The following is a 20,462-nucleotide window of genomic DNA, read 5'->3' as shown; positions in this document are numbered from 1 at the left end:
TGGCCACAGTGCTGCTGGGAGGGGTCGTGCCCCAGGGGCCTGGCTTGGGTTGAGGGGCTGGGATGGGCATTCGGGTGCCAACTGGGCATAGGCTGCCTCTGAAGACAGACCTGGGGGCCTGCCAGCTCTGCCTTCCCGCATCATTGGCTGGTGCCTAGGGAGTCAGTGTCCCCTCACCTCCGTCCTCTTGTCCTCTTCTGCTCAGGCACTGGGTGGGGGGAGATTGTGGCCCATACCCTCACCGCCTACAGAACACTTCCTGCAAATGCGATCCTGAAGGGAGCCAGTGGGGCTATGATGGGGGGATAAGGGAGAGGGAGGGTGTAGGCTCAGTCCTGTTCCTGGCCTGAGGCCCAGCCCACTGAGGCTAACTGGCCAGTCCTTCTCCAGCCTTCCAGAACCAGCTTCCCAGTGCTCCCTGGAGTGGGCGTGAGACCCTCTTGTCCACCTCCCCTAGGGGGTGGTGGGCTGTGATTCACCCCCACCCAGTCCCAGAGGTCCTGAGGTGAAGGCCCTCCCCCCCGCCTGGAGCCCACAGCTCAAGGGTCCCCTGGGGCCTCTTTCACTCACTCTGGGCCTCCAGGCTCTTCCTTTTTCAGGCCACCTGGGCAGGAGGTTGAAGGCAGTAGGGGAGAAAGCAGTGCCTCCTGAGCCTCTTCACGGTCTGGATGTGAAGTCTGATGTGACCTCTTTGCCACTGCTCTCCTTGGATCGGGCTCCCAGGGGCCTGTGCCCAGAGGCTGCAGTCCCAGCCTGGGCTGCCCAGGGGCCAGGAGTACAAACCAGCCAACCGCCACAGAGCCTGGGGCCTCGGGAAACTGAGAAAACCTCAGAACAGATCGCAGGCTAGCTTGCTTTTGCATTTTCTCTCTGATTAGAAGAGTGTTCATTGGAGAAGATGCTTGCAGCACCTAGAAATACTCTCTTCTAAGGATAACTGCTGCCAATGACGTTTCTCCGTTTTCATGAATGTCCTTCCAGTCTTTAGGGAAAGTGTTGTGTAATATTTGATACATACGCACATACCACTGAATGACGCGCATCCATGCACCATAGCTGTAAACGCCCTGGGCGCCCGCCCTCCCTGCAGGCTCGCCCCTCCCTGCCTCCCTGCCTGCCCCCATCCAGCTGCTTCCCACTCACTGAGATCTGCACACTCAGAATGGGGGTCCCACTGATTTAAACAGGTCTTTTTGCTTAATATTTTATCAGGAGAATTTTCCAGCAATGCTATTTTTTTGAAGTTTGTAACATTTTTTCAGAAAACAATATAGCCACGTTATATAAAGTTTGGAAAAAAGAAAAAAGATCTCAGATTTCCATTACCCTCACACAATGTAAATTCTTTCCCAGCCTTTTTCCGTAAACATATTTTATATGGTAATTATCATAGTTCATGTGTCTTTGTGTATATTTTTTGTGAAACAGGCTTGTTATTGGAAGACTCTAGTAAGGCAGCTGTATACACTTGAATGAGGTAGACACTTCTGCTTAAGATTGCTGTAAAGTTTTTGGCATTAGAAATAATCTGGCACCTCAGTAAGTTAAATATAGAGGGATCCTATGGCCCAGCAATTCCACTCCTAGGTACACACCCCAATGATGTGAAAACTGACACTCACACGAACACTTGTACACAAATGTTCACAGCAGCACTATTCACGACAGCCAACGGGGGAAGCACACAATGTCTATTGATGGATGAAGGGATAAACAAAATGTGGTCTGTGCACACAATGGAATATTATGGAATACAATGGAATATTATTTAGCCATAAAAGGAATGAAGTACTAATGGGCTTGCTGCAATATGGATGAACCTAGAAAACACACTAAGGAAGATGCGAGACACAGACCATGTATTGTAGGATTCTCTTCATATGAAATATCCAGATAGAAAGGAGATTGGTTGGTGCCAGGGTCTGGGGGCTGGGGTAAATGTGGAGAGAATGAGTAGGGGGTCTCCTTTTGCGGGGATTGAAAATGTCCTGGAAGAAGGTAGAGGTGATGATGGTTGCACAACAGTGTGAATGCGCTAAATGCCCCTGAATTGTACACTTTAAATGGTAAGTTTCATATTAGGTATATTTTACCACAGTGAAAAAATAACGGTGCTCTGAACATCCTTGTAATTAATGTAATACCTATTATTATTATTTTAGGATCTATTACTTAGAGCAAATTTACTGGATCAAAGGGAATGATGAATATTTTCAAAGTTCTTTATAGTTATTGACAAATTCCTCCAGAAAGTTTTCATTTTACACTCTGGGGTAGGAATCAGACTGAGAGTATGTGAGCGGGTGATGGAGTCAGCCAGGATGAGGGACACTCAGTGCCATGGGGTGTGGAGGTGGCCACTGCTCTTGAGCCCAATGGAGACTGGCTTTCAGGTGTTTCCAGGGCCCCCAGGATCCAGGGCAGTGAGTGCTCTCTTGGTGTGTAAATAGGAACCAGTTCGTCCGCAAGCAGAGTGTGAGGGCCACCTGGGACACATTTGGGCCAAGGGGCACCTCTAAGGCTCACATCCCATCCGGTGCGCCCCGCCCCTGCCCAGCAGGGCGAGGGTCCCTTTCAGCAGAGCCTGCACTGGAGTGAAGTGACTTCCAGCTCTGCTGGGATTGGGTAGGAGCTGCAGTCCCTGGGGCCGCCTGCTTGGGCCCATCCCAGCAGCAGGAAATGGATCCCTGTGGAGCCGGATGTTGGCTCCCCGAGTAGAGTGTCAGGCAAGGCAGCGCTTTAGTGGGTGCACGCTATGAAACCAACAGGACTGGCTGCCAAAAGGGAGTTTCTAGCCAAGGCAAAGACTAATGCCTGGCACATGATGGCAAGGCCACACAGCCCGCCACGGAGTGCTGGAGAAGATGAGAGCTGTTGGGAACTGGGACTAGGGAGGACGTGGGACATTCAAGTGGGCTTCAGGTTGTGAAGTGTTGGAAGATAAAGTGGGTTTCTTCTGAATTGTTCCAAAGGAGAGAGGTTTGCGCTTGGTGAAGGCAACATCTCGTAGTGAGGGTTTTCTGACAACGGGCTCCACCAGACGGATTGCTCTCCCCCAACTGGAAGGGCTCCTGCTGAGGCTGCCTCCTCACTGGGTTCCTTCTGCATGTCAGAAGTGGCCAGGCCGGGCTGGCCCCGTGGCCGAGTGGTGAAGTTCATGCGCTCCGCTGCAGGCGGCCCAGTGTTTCGTTGGTTTGAATCCTGAGTGCGGACATGGCACTGCTCATCAAACCATGTTGGCATCATCCCACATGCCACAACTAGAAGGACCCACAATGAAGAATATACAACTATGTACTGGGGGGCTTTGGGGAGAAAAAGGAAAAAATTTAAAAATCTTTAAAAAAAAAACAAAATGAAGTGGCCAGGCCCCTGCCCTCAGGCGCCCGGGCCTGGAGGTGGGCCATGGAAGCAGAGCGGAGGGTCACCTTCTCTGGGGAAGTTCTGGGAAGGCTGGCTGGGGCCCCTCGGGGCCTGGCTTCCCCTCTGAGCTGAGGACATGCTGTCTGTTCTCTGTCTCGGCCTGGGCCTCCCCATGCCCATCCAGAGCTCATGGACGTCAGTCACATGGCCATCAAGCCACGCCCACAGGTTTGGTCTCCTGCCAGTCCGGTCCGGTCAGGGGTGGGCCAGGCACTCAGCAAGCTCAGCAAAGGCCTCAGCCAGTGTGTCTGCTTCTCAGCGGGCGTCGCTCTTCCCTGAGGATGGCCGGCCTGGGCACCTGGCCTTGAGTGGGTGTAGGCGACAGGAGTGGGGGCAGGAAGTGATGAGCAAGTGCCAGGGAAGAAGGGTGTGTGAGGGGGTGGGAAGGAGTGGCAGCCGGGAGAGTTGGGGGTGGGGGAGTGGGGAAGAAGGCACTGCAGAGCCCCCGGCAAATGAATAATTTACTGGGAGGAGAATGACACAGGCTGACACTTAGTGCTTAGTGGGAGGTGGCAGGGGGAGGGAGGGGAAGAGAGACCTTCTGGAAGGAGAAGAGGGTTCAACACAGGGTCATAGACCTGCCCCTACAGCCAACAATCCCTACCCCACACTCGCACCCAGACCCCCACGTCCACTCCAGCCACAAACACCACCCCCACACTCTCTACCCACACCCCTACCGCCAGACCCCTGCACCTCAGCCAAAGCCCCACGCATGCCCCTATCTCCACCCCCATCCACCTACACTTATGTACCCTCTGCCCCCCGACATGGGTAGCCACCTCCCAAGCATCCTCATCCCCGCGCTGCCCCACACCAGGCCTGAGATGCTGGTGCTCCTCAGGGCCCTCCAGCTGCTCTGCAGAAACTCTGAACTCTGAACGGAAGGCACCTAACTGGTGAGTGCAGCCCAGCTCCTCCACTCATCAGCTGAAGGATGCTGGTTCCTCATCTGTGAAATGAAGATCCGCTTAGTGCCTGTTTCATAGGGCTGTGCAGGGCACTCAGAAGTAACCTGCGTAAAGCACTCGGAACGGAGCCTGGCAGAGTCACCCATTACTAAACCAGTAGCTATTGTTACTGGTTTGTGACTATTATTAGCAATAATAGCAATGCCACTCTTGCCAGTGTATCTACTACCCAGGCTAGAAAGCTCCATGCCCCCAAGTCCCCAAGTCTCACCCATTCCACCTCCTAATGGGTGATGACAGCAAGAGCTGCCCAGCTTGCCTCTCTCACCCTGGCTGCCCCTCCATGTTGGAGTATTGTGAAATCTTCTCGAACTTCCAGAAATGTACCGGGCATCACTTTGGCATTGCGCATGTGCTGCCACCCAACCTCGAGTTGGGCCTTGTTGGCCTCAGCATTTTTCTCTTCAAAAGGTATCAAAGGCAGGTCCCTGACCCCATTCCTCCCCTTTCCTCTCCGGAGGGATTCAGGTCTGTCATTCTGATGTGTTTTCCACTCCTTATGCTATTAGTGAGCATGGGTGTTTCCGTAAACCACATGTACGAACATGCCACGACTTCTGATCCATTCTACCAATGGTGGACTCTTGGGCTGTTTCCAGTGTTGGCTGTTAAGACAATGCTGCTCATCTCTCAGTGTCCTGAGCGGGCATCTTCTCAAGGGCTCATGGGACAGTCTGGGCTCCCTTTTCTGGGAATGCCTGTTTTCCTGTTAAGTTGTTTGTATTTTCTTAGTGTTTTGTAGGAATTCTTTATATATTCTGGATAATCCCTTATCAGTTCTACACATTGTAAGGATCTTTTTTTTTTTTAAAAGATTTTATTTTTCCTTTTTCTCTCCAAAGTCCTCTGGTACATAGTTGTATATTTTTAGTTGTGGGTCCTTCTAGTTGTGGCATGTGGGACGCTGCCTCAGCATGATCTGATGAGCAGTGCCGTGTCCACACCCAGGATCTGAACCGGCGAAAGCCTGGGCCGCCGAAGTGGGGTGCACGAACTTAACCACTCGGCCACTGGGCCGGCCCTTGTAAGGATCTTTTCTTAGCCTATCTTACCTTCTCATTGTGTTGATGGTGTCTTTTGTTGTCCAGAAGTTTTAGATTTTTTTTTTAAAGATTGGCACCTGAGCTAACAATTGCTGCCAATCTTTTTTTCTTCTCCTCCTCAAAGCCCCTAGTACATAGTTGTGTATTCTAGTTGTGGGTCCTTCTAGTTGTGGCATGTGGGACGCCACCTCAGCATGACCTGACGAGCGGTGCCATGTCCTTGCCCAGGATCTGAGCCGCCGAAGCAGAGTGCCTAACTTAACCACTCAGCCACGGGGCTGGCCCCCAGAAGTTTTACATTTTAACATAGTGAAATTTATATCTTTCCTATTCTTGTCTGCCCTTTTTTTTTTTAAGGATTTTTTTATTTCGTTTTTCTCCCCAAATCCCCCCAATACATAGTTGTATATTTAAGTTGTGGGTCCTTCTAGTTGTGGCATGTGGGACGCCGCCTCAGCATGGCCTGATGAGCGGAGCCATGTCCGCGCCCAGGATCTGAACTGGCGAAAGCCTGGGCTGCCAAAGTGGAGCACATGAACTTACCCACTCGGCCACGGGGCTGGCCCCTGCCCATTTTTTATCTTAGGAAGTGCTTCTCTATCTCAACATCATAAAGACGTCATTCCCTCACTCCCAAGAGCGGTTCTGCTGTGTCCATTTAGGTCCCTCGATCCACTCTGAATTGCCTGGTGGGGGCTTGGGGTGCTGGCGGCAGGGGAGATGGTGAACTGCCGTGGGTCCTGGGTGTCTTCGTGGGGAGAGCCTCCAGTGTGTGGAGACATTTGTATGTGGCCTGAGGGGGACTCTGAGGGGAGACCGGAGCGGAGACCTTGAGCGTGCAGTCTGAAGGTCAGGGACATTTTTATGGTGGCTTTGCCAGTGCACATGTCTTCTTCTACCTCAGGACAGGACGACTGGGTGAGGGCACTGGATCCTTACTGTGTGCCTGGCCCCACGCTGCTTTGCTCCTGGCCCCATAGTTCCCCATCTTGTTGGTAGCCCTCACCCCATCTGGGAGGGGCTCATCTCCTACTTGTCATGGCCTGTCTCTGTCTTGCCCATCCTCATTAGCTCTTGAGGCCCACCATGACTGAAGAGGAGAAGGAGGGGGCTGAAGGAGCCCGTGGCGCCCGCCTGCAGGAGTGGCCCCGAGTCCAAGCCTCTGCACAAGTGCTGCATGGGCCAAAGGAGAATGCTGCCGGGCTGTCGCAGGCATCCCTCTGATGGCCCCATCTGAGGTGCTGAGGCTGTGCCTGTGCCCATCCCCCTCTTGACTCCCAGCTCCCCCTGCACTCCCCTCCCACTGCCTGGACCAAGTTTCCATAGCAACACTGCTACTGGGTAAAGGTTCCAGCGAGACAGACATTCCTGCGTTTTTCAGTGTCACCTGAGTGTCCCATTGCACACTTGTCACCCTGGCCCGGGAGTTTCCCCCTCAGAGATCCTGAGATTAGCCCAGCCCTTCTGCTTCTTAAGGAAGTCTTTGGCTTAAGGGCAGTGGGGAGCTGGTAAATGTTCTGAAAGAATAAGCCGTCGTTTGGAGTGTTCGCTGATTTTCGTGGTGTAAATATTTCCTTGGTGTAAATACTCCCACCACAGCCACCGCTGTGATGTCCTGGGACATTGAGTTGGGAAGAGATGCGCAGTTACCCACCATTATATGGTATCTCCTCCTTCCAGACGCACTAGGCATAAGTGACCCGAAGAGCACAGATAACAGGAAAGTGTAGTAAACTAATCAGAAAGCCATGGGCTTGGAGTATTTATTGCCTTTGTTTATAACTAAAAAGTTTATACCATTGAAATGTTGATAACGACATTTAGAGAAGAAAAAAAGATTGGCAACAATTGTTAGCTCAGGTGCCAATCTTTAAAAAAAAAATCTAAAACTTCTGGACAACAAAAGACACCATCAACACAATGAGAAGGTAAGATAGGCTAAGAAAAGACCCTTACAGCCCTGTGTCTGTGTACCTTCCCCCCAATTGGCTCGCAAACTTTCCTGACAGTTTCACCCATCGGCTCTGCTAAGGGCTTCAAGGCCATTTCTCACATTTCCTCTGTCAGCAGCCTTTCCTAGACTGCCCTTCCCAAATACTCCCCTGCAGCTGGCCCCGTCTTCTGGGCGCTCAGCTGCGTACCCTCTGTTCCAGCCTGCCTTTCTAACTGCAGCCTCTCTGGCTGTACCAGACCCCTCAATCTGACCACATTCTTCACACTTACCATCCGTTGGAAACAGATACCTTCTTTGCTGACAAGCTGTCCTTGATACTCTTTGATCCAATAATTCCACTTCTAGAAATTTTCTTTAACGTAACAACCGTAGGTTACACAAAGATATACATAGAAAATATGTACAGAACGTATGAAAAATGTCTTTGCAACCTTCTTTATAATAAAACAAAATTGAAAACCATTTTAGTGATGGACATTAGAGACTGAGCCAATACACACGAGCTGGTGTGCTCTGAGCCCTGGGGCCCTGGAGTTGCAAAATGATCAGCGGTGGAAAGTCTAGGAAGGAAAGTTGCCCGACACATTCCCAGCAGTCACACCCCTGAGATCCTGAGTGAGTTTTGTTTTCTTCCTTATGGTTGTCTGTACTTTTCAAATGTTCTACAATGAACCTTTGTTTCTTTTATAATTAGACAAAATTGGTTAAAAAACATCTTTTCCTGGAGCTGGCCCCATGGCCAAGTGGTTGAGTTCGCGCGCTCCACTTTGGTGGCCTTTGTTCAGATCCTGGGTGCGGACACGGCACCGCTCCTCAGGCCATCCTGAGGTGGTGTTGCACATGGCACAACCAGAGGGACCTACAACTAGAATATACAACTATGTACTGGGGGGGGTTGGGGAGAAGAATAAAAAGAAAAGAAAAAGGAAGAAGATTGGCAACAGATTTTAGCTCAGGTGCCAATCTTTAAAAAAAATCTTTTCCAACTATGGAAAGTATGGGGAGAGGGGAGACATAAAAGCTGAAATTATTATTTACAAGGACATAATCAAGTCGCAGAAAGGTAATTATTCAGGTTCCGTGGCTCAGAGGAGCCACCGGCTGGCCAGGGGTCCCCGTGGACACCCTGTGCTTTGCTGAGACAGCCCGGTCCTCCTGGGACAGCCTCCAGGAGCTGGTGGGTTACGCTGCAGCAGAGGGGATGCGATTTCCTGGTTGGATTGGGCATCTCTGTGAAGAAGCCCATCCCCCTGAGACAGCCAGGGAGGGCAGGGCCACTGTGAGGATGTGAAGACTGGGACACCCAGGGAAACAGAAAGGGCTCTCATTTTCCGCAGCCCTGTGTCTGTGTGCCTTCCCCAACTGGGGACCTTCTCACTTCATCCTGCAGAAGCTCTGTCCCTGGGCAGGTGCTGGCTCCGTGGGCCTGCACTATCCACGCTGCCTGTTGGGGACCTCGCTTCTGCCTGCAAGCCAGCCACCCTGCCTCTTCCTGGCCCCTCTCCTTGCCCTGACGAAGGCCAGGGGCCACCTGCTCAGGGAGCCTTCCCTATGCTCTTTTCTAGGTAGGGTGTAGCTGGCCCTGGGCTTCCTTAGCAGGACTCCGGAGGTCTGTTCCAGTGCTTACCCACTGGGTATAGCCATTTGGGGTGTTGCCGTTAGTGTGTGGCCTCCCCAGGCCCAGAACAGCCCTTCCCCAAGCTGCTGAGTGAATGAGAAGACCCTGCCATCCCCCCTCCTCCAGGAACCGCTTCCTGATTCTCCCTCCCTGGCCCCATGACCCATGCCTTGAATTCTGGCTGCGTTTGTTCCATCCTTAGACTACTTGCCTCCCCGCCAAGGATGACCTCAACGTCGTAGTGCATGGTGCCGGGTTCACTAGCTCAAAAGTGACCGTCCCAGGGCCCAGTGTACACAGGCTGCTGCAGAAATTAGTGGCTGGGCTGGGGCCAGCCTTCTGCCCCCAGGTGCCTTGAGGGTATGCCTTGCTCCATCAACCTGGGGCCCTGCCATGGATCTTTGCTGGCCTCTGCCTGGAAGGCCCTCCGTCCTCCACCGGCTCTCATCTTGCTCTTCCCTCAAGGCTCTTCCAGTCTGGCCTTCTCCTTGGCCTCCAGCCTGTAACGGCCTTCTCCTCCCTGACCCACACTCTGACCACTGTGCAGCCCAGCCTGGCTCATAACTTTGACTCACTCCCTTAGTCTTGTTGAGCCTTGGTATCCTCATCTGCAGGATGGATTGTTGGGGTCAGGATTTGGGGGAGATGCATCAGGTGCCCGAGAAACCAAGAAAGACGTTGGTTTTCTAAGGGCTGCTTCCTTGGCACCTCTCTTAGGCTGCCCTGCAATGCCAGCTAGCTCTGTGTGTGGCCTTTCCTCTTTGGCGAGTCCATCACTGCCTTTGGGACAGATCCTGTCCTTCATGTCTTACTCTTCCTGACCCTCCCACCTGAACCTATTTGTTGACTGACTCCCGTGGGAGGAGGAGTCAAGGTCTTCCTCTTGCCTTGATGTCAGATGAGCACAGCAGACGTTCAGTCATTGCCAAGGCGGACTCTCCTCCATCTTCTACGCGCTAGCTCTGGCCTTAGTGCTTCCTGAAGGAGAAACAGGTCCTGGGGTGAGGAGGACAGTAGAGTGGATGGTTCCTGCTGGAGGAGGGCCGAATGATGTTCTAGGGCGAGGGCAGAGCCCCCAGATGCTGTGCACAGTCACTGGGGCTCCTCGGCCATCACAACAGACTGTGTGGGGGCAAGGCTGAGAAGTGGGATTTGCCTGGGAGTGAGGGCACCAAGGGGAAGCGGGGCCGAGGGTGGAGAGCAGATTGCTTGGTTGAGTAGACTGGGGCTCAGTGCGGCTGCTTCTCACTGGGGCGTCTCTGCCGCAGGTGAACGGGAAGGAGCTCTCCAAGCTGTCTCAAGAGCAAACCCTGGAGGCCCTGCGCTCCTCCAAGGAGCCCCTGGTGATCCAGGTGCTGAGACGCAGCCCCCGCCTCCGGGGGGACAGCTCCTGCCATGACCTGCAGCTGGTGGATAGTGGCACTCAGACCGACATCACCTTCGAGCATATCATGGCGCTGGGCAAGCTGCGCCCGCCCACCCCGCCCATGGTCATCCTGGAGCCGTACGTCCTGTCTGAGCTGTGAGTCGCCCTCAGGAGGGCCCCGGGCCCTGCCTCCAGAGAGGGCACACCACCTGGGGCAGCCATCCTCACACCACCCAGAGGCTACATTGCCACAGCTCTGGGTGTGGCAGGGAGACCTTGACTGTCCTGTCCCCTCAGGCAGGAAGCAGGCTCCTTGACCTTGAGAGATGACTGGCACCCAAGGGCTCAGAAATCTCTGGGCCTCTAGCCTCAGGCTGGACATCAGCCGGTGAAGGGGCCAGGAGAGGCTGACACACAGGCTCCCTGTTGTATCTACCCCCAGGGCCAAGGGAGGACCGTCCTGGGACCTTGCTGCTGGAAGGCTGAGGTCCTCAGCTCCTTCTCCTCCATCCTCTCTCCTCTGCCGCTCCATCGTCTTCTGCCTCACAAGCATCACTCCTTGAATCTTCTTGCATCCTTGTCTGTCCCATCCCTCTCCCTGCTCTGAACTTCCTCCATCTCTTCGGCTTCTTTCTTTGGCCCGCTTGGAAGAAGGGCTTCTCCTCCAGGCCTGGTGGCTCATGACTGTGTGAGCGCTGACTCATTCCCCTAGTCTAAACCTGGGCTGCAGGGAGGTGCTCCTGGGATCCCCTCCTCTGCAGAGAGGTAGCCCCAGGCTGCCAGCAGCCAAGCTTAGCCTCAGGGCAAGGAGGGCCATCCCTGGAGGTAGAGTGGGTCCTCCTCTGCTCCCCAGCACTCCTGGGGCCTGGATAACTCCTGGGGGCGTTGCATGAGTGGGGCCAGTGCTGGGCGGGAGGGGCACCCACAGTTTGAAGAAGTCGGTCTCTGCCGGCTGGCATGATTAGAGTCTGGGCAGGGGGATGGGGCAGGATGGAGAGGGATGGAGCAGGGAGAGTAGACCCCTGCACACTCCCATTCGAGAACCATTGCTGGTCTTTGCATGGATGCATGTAGCTCTGAAGGAGGGAGTTCTAGAAGACGGAAGATGCAGCTGAGCTGCCTCTCCCTGAGGATGTACCCAGAACAGGTCTCCATGCTAAGTGCACTGGGATGGGCCAGCCCGGGAGCTGGGGCTAGGGCACGAGAGAAACAGATGGCTAGCCTGACCCTGCCTTCTTCTGGGCAGCCCCCCCATCAGCCATGAGTACTATGACCCGGCGGAGTTCATGGAGGGCGGCCCGCAGGAGGCAGACCGTATGGAAGAGCTGGAGTATGAGGTGAGCTGGGCGGCCAGGCCAGGCCAGGCCAGGGCCCAGGAGCCAGCCCTGGGATGGCCGTCTACAGCCCAGCTCCGGCCTGGCTTCTGCTGCCCCCAGGCAGCCGGGCTTCGTGGCCCCTCCTGGTGCACAGCCTGTTAACTCAGGCTCATGGTCAAGTCAGGCTGAGTTGGGGAGGGCACGGGTAAGGTCCCGTGGTCGGTTTATGTTGGTGAGTCTGCGTCCCACGCATGTTTGTGTCCTGTGCGTCCCCTGTGTCCCATGTGTGTCTTGGGCATTTCCTGGTAGAAGAGACCACTGGACACATGCACCATTTGGGATGGTAAGAGAGATTCTCTGAGCTGGGGGCTGGAAACTCAGCTAGGTGACAGGCTGCTGGGTCTGGGACTGGACCATGGCTGCTGCCCCTGCAGCATGTGGCCTTGCTCACATGTTTCCGGGGCTTTCTTCCTCTGCTTCCTCCATCCCCCTTGTGGCAGGAGGTGGAGCTGTATAAAACCAGCCACCGGGATAAGCTGGGCCTGATGGTCTGCTACCGCACAGATGATGAGGAGGACCTGGGCATCTACGTTGGAGAGGTATGAAGGCAGGGTGTTGGGGTGGGGTCTTCTAGAAGGCAGTGGAGCCCTTTGCTACCTTCCTGTGTGCTAGGACATCAAAGCTGGACTTTGATGATGTCCATCTGTACGGCACCAGTGAGGGGGGCAGAGCGCCAAGGTGGTGGGTGCTGAGGCAGGGGCTGCCACATGGAGAGTCCCCACACCATCCTATCCCCACAGCCTCTCCACACTGCCCGGGGCTCTGAGGCTGTCCATAAGGACCCAGCTGCCAGGAATAGGGCCTGCTGAGCATCATAGGGAGGCTGCCGGCCCGTGAGGCCAGGGAAGCCAGTGGTTTCAGTGTGTCCAGCCAGGCAGTCCTCCCCAGGACACCTGTGCCCAGGGTGGGACAGCAGGCCAGGCTGAGGCAGGACGAGCTCCTAGCCAGGCTTTATTCTCGCTCCCGGGGCCTGTAACTCACAGGACTCCTTCTCCCCCAGGGCTGATTTTTTTGAGTCTGGGAAAGTATCTAGCTTCCTGCATTTGCCCAGCCTGTGACACAAAAGAATAGGCTTCCATGCAAAACTGTACAAGTGCCAGCCGGAGGCAGGGGCTTGGGGGTGGTGGGCAGGGGCTGGGGAGCTTTTGGTTGGCAAGTTGGTGGCTCATGCTGGGAAGAGGTGACTAGTCCTGGGCCCGCTGTTCTGTCCCTGCCTCCTGGAGCTTGGAGGCTGCTGGTCTGAGCTGAAGAGGGAGCAAGCAAGAAGGAGCCTTCAGTTTGCTTCCAGGGCCCCCAAAGCGAGGCTGCTCCTTCCTCCTGAAAGGGTACCTTTGTGGAGGGGGCCAAGTCCCCACGATACATGTGCCTTGCAGGTGAATCCCAACAGCATTGCAGCCAAAGATGGCCGGATCCGGGAGGGAGACCGCATCATCCAGGTGAGCGTGGGTAGGGCCGACTGGCTGCCCCGCCACACCTCCTTAGCCAATCCCAGCTCTCTCCTGCTCTGAGCCTAGCCTGATGCCAGGCACGCTGCCATGCCTGAATCCGGGCTCTCCTGCACGACTGCCCTGGCTGCTTCCTGTGTGCACATGGGCTCTGTGGGCGTTGAGGACCTGGCACCTTGCCAGCCTCTCCCTCTGTCCCCCAGATGTGCACATGTGCTTTTGTAGGCCAGGCTGTCCTCTTCCCTGGCACCTTCCACTTATTTCCGTCCTGTCAGAGCCCAAGAGCTTGTCCTAGCCTGGGGTGCTCGGCTTGAAACTCCCTGCGAGGTGGTCCCTGCAGCACAACCAGGGCTCGCCCCAGAGCCAGCCCTGGTGTCCTTGTTGATTGGCACTCGGCCTGCTGCAGATAAACGGTGTGGACGTCCAGAACCGGGAAGAGGCAGTGGCTATCCTGAGCCAGGAGGAGAACACCAACATCTCCCTTCTGGTGGCTCGGCCTGAGAGCCAGGTATGTGCCTGGATGGGTGTCCTGGGTTCCCTGACATTGAGCTTTCTGTCTTGGAAGCTGCATGACCCGTGACAAGGGCACAGACACACCAACAACCTGGCACTGATAGAGGGCGGGCTGTGCCTGGGGCCTGTTTCCCCTTCCATCCTCTGACAGCTGAGTGGGCTGGGACTGCCTCCTTTCTTGGGTTGTTAGACTTCATCGAGACCAGGAGGCTGGGTGTGGGACCTAGAGGTGACTGAAGGGGTATCTGGGGAGGTCCTTAAAGCAGTGGGGGGGCCAGCCCCTTGGTGAAGTGGTTGAGTTTGCGTGCTCTGGTTTAGCGGCCCGGGGTTTCACCAGTCCAGATCCTGGGCATGGACATGGCACCGCTCGTCAGGCCATACTGAGGTGGTGTCCCACGTGCCACAACTAGAAGGACCTACAACTAGAATATACAACCATGTACTGGGGGGCTTTGGGGAGAAGAAGAAAAAAAAGGGAGGAAGATTGGCAACAGATGTTAGCTCAGGTGCCAATCTTTAAACAAAGTTGTTTAAATTTTAAAAAAGGCAGTAGGGATAGCATGGGTGGGCCTGTCTCTGCAGCTGGCAAAGCGGTGGAAGGACAGCGACCGGGACGACTTGCTGGATGACTTTGGCTCTGAGCATGAGGGGGATCTGCGTCCGAGGAAGCCAAAATCCCCCCCTGCCCAGCAGGTGAGGAAGGAGGGAGGGTGGGTGGTCGTGAGGGCAGGCAGGAGGAAGGGGGTGGGGGGCTGGGGGTGGGAAACGGATCAGACCCCAAAGCCCTTCGGATCCCGAGCCTCCTGCAGCTGCTCTGCCTGTGGGACCCAGACTGAGTGGGGCTCGTCTTTCTGCCCCAGCTTGGGGACGAAGAGGAGAAAGGGGCCCCTGATGTGGGCCCAGGCCTGAGCAACAGCCAGGAGCTGGACAGTGGGGTGGGCCGGACCGACGAGAGCACCCGCAACGAGGAGAGCTCTGAGCACGACCTGCTGGGGGACGAGCCCCTGAGTGCCACCAACACACCTGGGACCCTGCGCAAGTTTGGCCTGCAAGGGGACGCCCTGCAGAGCCACGACTTCCACTTCAGCATGGACTCCCTGCTGGCTGAGGGGGCGGGGCTGGGGGGGGTTGACCTCCCAGGCCTCACCGATGAGGAATATGAGCGCTACCGCGAGCTGCTGGAGATCAAGTGCCACCTGGAGAATGGCAACCAGCTGGGCCTCCTCTTTCCCCGGGCCGCCAGCAGCAACAGTGGCCTGGATGTCAATCGCAACGAGAGCCTGGGCCATGAGATGGCCATGCTGGAGGAGGAGCTGCGGCACCTGGAGTTCAAGTGTCGCAACATCCTGCGGGCGCAGAAGATGCAGCAGCTGCGGGAGCGCTGCATGAAGGCCTGGTTGCTGGAGGAGGAGAGCCTCTATGACCTGGGGGCCGGCGAGCCCAAGAAGCATGAGCTGTCTGACATCTCTGAGCTGCCTGAGAAGTCGGACAAGGACAGCACCAGCGCCTACAACACGGGTGAGAGCTGCCGCAGCACCCCACTGCTTGCAGAGCCCCTGCAGGAGAGCCCCCTGAGGCGGGCTGCTGCTGGCAACTCCAACTTGAACCGGACCCCCTCCGGCCCCCCTGTCGCCACCCACCCCAAGGCCGCTCCTCCACAGGGGAGCCCCTCCAAGTTCCGGTCCCTATCCCGGGATCCTGAGGTGGGCCGGAGACAGCACTCGGAGGAACGAGTCCGCCGCAGCCCCAAGACAGGGGTGACCCTGGAGTGCATGGGCCCTGAAGGCAGCCCCTACCTCTCGCGGCGCCACCGTGGTCAGGGCCAGGAGAGCGAGCACTACCATAGCTGTGTGCAGCTGGCCCCGCCGCGCGGCCTGGAGGAGCTGGGCCACAGCCCCTTGAGTTTGGCTAGCAGTCCTCGGGTAGGCGGGGCGGCGGTGGCCACGGAAGCGCCACGCATGGAGTGGAAGGTCAAGGTGCGCAGTGATGGGACCCGCTATGTGGCTAAGCGGCCAGTGCGCGATCGCCTCCTAAAAGCCCGGGCCCTGAAGATCCGGGAGGAGCGCAGCGGCATGACCACCGACGATGATGCAGTGAGCGAGATGAAGATGGGCCGGTACTGGAGCAAGGAGGAACGGAAGCAGCACCTGATCCGGGCCCGAGAGCAGCGGAAGCGACGTGAGTTTATGATGCAGAGCAGGCTGGAGTGCCTGAGGGAGCAGCAGAATGGCGACAGTAAGGCGGAGCTCAACATCATCGCCTTGAGCCACCGCAAGACCATGAAGAAGAGGAACAAGAAGATCCTAGACAACTGGATCACTATCCAGGAGATGCTGGCCCATGGCACACGCTCAGCCGACGGCAAGCGGGTCTACAACCCGCTGCTCTCGGTCACCACAGTCTGAGCTGCCCAGATGGGAGCCCAGCTGCGCTCCAGGGCGGGCCCTCTGCCTCGGCCCAAGTCCAGTGAGTCTCCTGGGACCCCATCCCGTCCCTACTCTCCCTTAGAATCTAGTGTGTGTCTGTGTGTGCCACACCTATCTTTATGTGTGTGCACAGGACTCTGTTATCAGAGAGAAGCCCTGAGAAGGGACACTTCTCTGCATCACCTACTTTCTTCTCCCCAAGTACAGAGACTATGTCGACCACTGGCATTGGGGACAGACCTGTGATGGATATCCCTTCCGCTGTGTGCATGTGTGTGTGCGACATGGAGCTCAGGCACCTGCGCACGCATGCGCGTGCATACCCCTCCAGAGCTCTCTCTGCGTGGGTACTTGGGGGCGGGGAAGTTGAGCTGACAAGGAGAGGTGAGAGGACTGTTGTAAGCACGAGAACGTCTGGCTTCAACCTGAGCACAGCCTCTCTCCCTGCTGGCAGCCTCTGTTGTTTATAGACAAAGGCAACCCTGATTTTTGTGGTTTTTCTCCCTTTCTGTGCTTGCCAGTTGTCGTTTTTCTGTTTTGTGGACCTGCTCTAGGGGCTGGCAGCTCCTTCAGGTAACCTGACAAGGTGGAATCCCAAGTGATGGCTGGGAAGGAGGTGGGGGGGAGGAAAAACGGGAGGGCTGGGGGGGGAAGGGATGGGGTGGGAAAGAAGGGAAGAATAGGAAGCAGCTTTCTGCTAGCCTCCACTCTGAGATGTGTGGACTGGAAGCCTCTGATGTGGCTTGTGAGGATTGCCCTGGGAGCCACCTGCTTCCCCAGTGACTGAGGGATATCCGAGGCTGCGGGGACTGAGGGGGCAGTGTCCATCCAAGAAGAAATCGCCAAGCCCGGGGCTGTGCCTCATGCTGTCAGGAGTGCAGCGTCTCTTCTGTGTGGGCTTGAGGGGTGCGCTTAGACAGTGAGGGGTCCAGAAGCCAAGCCCCATGAGTAGCAGCAGAAGACCTTGGCAACAAGACCCACATGGAGCTGAGGGAGGGGCCCGGACCCAAGTGAAAGGCTTGCCCGGCCAGCTGGGCTGACTGGGAAGAAGATGCCCGGCACCCCACTTTGCAAGTGTGGACTGGGCAGCCCTCAGGGACCTGTGCATTTTAGTGAGAGCTGGCCTCAGGCCCCCTGGGCTCTCCAGCTCAGAGAGCCTCAGATCGGAGGCAGACAGGCTGCCCGCCCCTGTCCCCCATCGGCATCATGTGAATAAAGCAAGCTGCCTTTTTACTGTGACTCCTGGCCTCCCTGTGTTCACTCTCATCATGCTGGGAGAAGAGGTGTCAATGTCAGTTTGGGGCAGGGTAGGGACGTGTCGGGGTGGGATGGGGTCAATTGAAAGCTGTGACTCAGCTCTTTCTTGATGTGTCACTGAGGAACAGCAAGGTCTTCTGAAGTCAGTGTCCTGTACCCTGGCAGGAGACATGACAGAGTCACATGAATCATTTCAGAGATGTGACATGGTACTCATGTAGGAAGGATGGCAGAGGCCTGGTTCAGGACTGGCTGCGGGGGCCTGCCACTGGCACGTGGATGAGGCCAACACCCCTGCTTTGGTGGAACCCGAGAGAAATGGGTTACCCCGTCCCACTCCCCCTCCTCCCTCCAGCTCAGGAAGAGCCCTGGCAGGGGCAAGGAACTGGGAGCTTCTGAAAGGCAGAAGCTACTCTGTATTTGGGGAACACCCCCCCCCCCCCAGTGCCTAGCACGGAGAAGATGCTTAGAAATATCTTGGCCAGGTGGATGAACACTGCTGGCCGCAGAGGGCCCTTCCATTTCTGGAACTCCCAGAGGGGCAGGCAAATGCTTGCAGTTCCATTCAGTGCAGCAAACCATCAAGCATCTCTTACGTGCTAGGAACCATGCTAAATGCTGGGTAGGGGCCAGGGCCCCAAAGACAGCAAGTCCAGGGGCACTATGGGCATGGCCTATCATGTGCATGGCGCCCCCTGCAGTGGGCAGTGCAGCCGAGGAGCTCAGTCTCCCGGACAAACATGGGACACTGCCCCCAGCTGAAGTGGGAGAGGATGTATTAAAATTCTGAAACAGTAATGCAGACCTCTTGTTAATTAGGCTAATTTGCAGAGATGGGCATGAGCGAGAAATCAGAAGCTGGGTGCCAGTCAGAAGCTGGGTGCCCTGCTGGGAAGGCTGGCCCCTGAGGGTGCTGGCTGCATCTCTCGGCCACACAGCAGGTCACACAGCAGGCCAGGGAAAAAGCAGCGGGAGGGAAGGGCTTGTTGGTGAAAAGGGGTGAAGGGGAGACGCCAGCTTCCTTAGGCCTCCAAGGCCTCTAGAGCTGAGGGCTAGCCTCGTTGACTCTTGTGACCAGCTTCCTCTTTTCTGGAAGGGACACTTGGGCTCCATATAGGCCCCTGTGGAGGAGGATGGGGCTCCAAGGGCCTGGCCTTTGTCACAGAAAACTGGATGGAGTTGGGAATCAGGGCCAACTGTTCCAGGGCATCCCTCTCCAGCTGCTGGGCGACTCACTGTGATGACTCTAGAGTGACTCCATTCTTGCTCTGGGGGGTGGGAGTGGAGTGCTGAAGGCCCAGTGCTCCTGGGATGTGGGCCAGGACAAACCCAGAACCTGGAGGCCCTTGGCCTTTGGAAGCCAGCACTGGGGCTCAGCTCTCACTGGCTCTGGGAGAGGTGGTGCCAGGAGGGCTAGCAGCTGTTGGCTACTGATGCCCTGGAACACTGACTTCACATTCACATCCCACCACCATTGGGCAGGGTGGTGGAGCCAAGATCAAAAAGAGCCACTGGGTGGCTGACAGCTGCCACTGTCCACCCTGCCTGCCTCACCTCCCGCCTGGCCAGGCCCTGAGAACCTGCCCTGCAGACTGTTGGCAGAAGGTGAGGACCTGTCTCCCTGCACTCCTTAGCAATAAGGCGGAGTGGTGATCACTGCCAGCAGGCACCCCTTGAGCTCCCACTGCTGGTCTTTCTGGAATGTAGAAACCCCATCAGCCAGCGGCCTAACCTGGCCTGGTCCTGGCCGGACTCTCAGCCCCAACCCTCCTGCTGTACTCCCACTTTTGGGGCAAGGACCCAGCTCTTTCCTGGAGCCTCCCCATTCCTCCCAGTTGCCCTCATCCCGACCCACTGCCCGAGGACTGAGGGTGAAGGGAGAGGCTGGCGACCCCTTATCTGGAGGTCCCCAGGCAGTCCTGGGTCACAAGCCACCCTCACCCTCCACATTCCTGGCCCCTCCCACCACCTCAGAAGACAGAACCCAGGTACTGAGGAGGGCCCCCTCCCAGGTAGGTTTTGGGTCTACCCTCCTTTTCAAATGCAGCCTACCTGGCGTCTTCCACCGCAGTTACTCAGACTGTTTCTCTTTGGTAACAGCCGGCTAGCAGCCGTTGTGCTGGTTAGCCTAGCTAGCCGTTGTGATCGAGCACCAGGCTGCCAGGGGCTTTGCCAGCTGGTCCCAGTGATTCCTCACAGACATCCCAGAGGAAGCAGTCACTGCGTCACAGCTGAGCAAACTGACTAGGACCACAGCTGGGAATGGCTTCCCTGGGATTTGCACCCTGAGCACTCACCAGCTCTCCAGCCATCAGTGGCACTAGGGAAAGGCTAGTAGTGAGTGGGCTCCTCAGAGATGTGGGCTCCAGGTCATGTCTTCCTGTGCCTTCTATGTGTCCCACCTGACACCATGAAGTGGCGCATACTAGGAGGCAATGTGGAGGGGTGGGGGTGTAGGCTTGGAATGACCCCCACCCCCGAGCTGCCAGGTGTGTCAGCTTCAACCCCATCAGCAAGATGGGGCGCTCACAGCGCTCCATGGGAAAAGCAAGGAAAGCTTGTCAGTGTGTGGCTTGGGGCCAGGGCTCCAAACACGGGAGCTGTTCTGAAGGTCAGGCAGGGCTGTGCCTACATGTGTTGCTGACTGCTGGATTTTGGAGAAGCTGGGAAGGGCCCCCCCACTTTCCCTGGGCAGCTGCCCTCGCAAAGGCAGGTGGTCAGAAGGCCCTTCCCTGAGTGGACCACTAGAAGACCCACACCCAGCAGGCCAGACAAACAAACAGCTCTGCCAGGGAGCTGGGTGAGGGCAGGAGAGAACAAGGCAGTCCTCTCTGCCAGAAGGCATGAGTGGGGGGAGGTGTAACCCCATGCCCCACTCAAAACCATGCAGGCAACTGGGAGGGGCAGAAGGTGGACACTGGGCACTGGGAACACCAGGCAGGGCAGGCCTAACTGGGGGCTGAGGAAGGAGAGCACGCAATGGCAGAGAGCGGAGCAAACGCAAGAGAGCCAAGAGGGAGGGGACTGGGGACACTGGCTCTGCCTGGGGGTCGAAGCACAGCAACTCAAG

The 20,462-nt window shown here is 56.4% G+C and overlaps 1 protein-coding gene across 7 annotated transcripts in view; it reads left to right on the top strand.

Moving 5' to 3' along the window:
* The window catches only part of PDZD4 (PDZ domain containing 4), a 30,618-nt gene extending 13,244 nt beyond the window's left edge, over positions 1 to 17,374 (top strand). For 2 of the 7 annotated variants that reach the window (XM_070257631.1, XM_070257633.1), the window contains exons 2-9: positions 10,278 to 10,531; positions 10,818 to 11,063; positions 11,622 to 11,712; positions 12,192 to 12,290; positions 13,125 to 13,187; positions 13,603 to 13,704; positions 14,292 to 14,402; positions 14,570 to 17,374. In XM_070257631.1, the coding sequence (XP_070113732.1) occupies positions 11,056 to 11,063; positions 11,622 to 11,712; positions 12,192 to 12,290; positions 13,125 to 13,187; positions 13,603 to 13,704; positions 14,292 to 14,402; positions 14,570 to 16,114 (2,019 nt within the window). In that variant the 5' untranslated portion in view covers positions 10,278 to 10,531; positions 10,818 to 11,055 and the 3' untranslated portion in view covers positions 16,115 to 17,374. The remainder of the gene's footprint in view (positions 1 to 10,277; positions 10,532 to 10,817; positions 11,064 to 11,621; positions 11,713 to 12,191; positions 12,291 to 13,124; positions 13,188 to 13,602; positions 13,705 to 14,291; positions 14,403 to 14,569) is intronic. The other 5 variants (XM_005614627.4, XM_070257630.1, XM_070257632.1 and 2 more) reach the window with 4 other exon arrangements.
* The last annotated feature ends 3,088 nt before the right edge of the window (positions 17,375 to 20,462 follow it).

The sequence above is a fragment of the Equus caballus genome, chromosome X, assembly GCF_041296265.1.
Source record: "Equus caballus isolate H_3958 breed thoroughbred chromosome X, TB-T2T, whole genome shotgun sequence".
NCBI lineage: Eukaryota > Metazoa > Chordata > Mammalia > Perissodactyla > Equidae > Equus > Equus caballus.
This window is presented reverse-complemented; position numbering and strand designations above follow the sequence as displayed.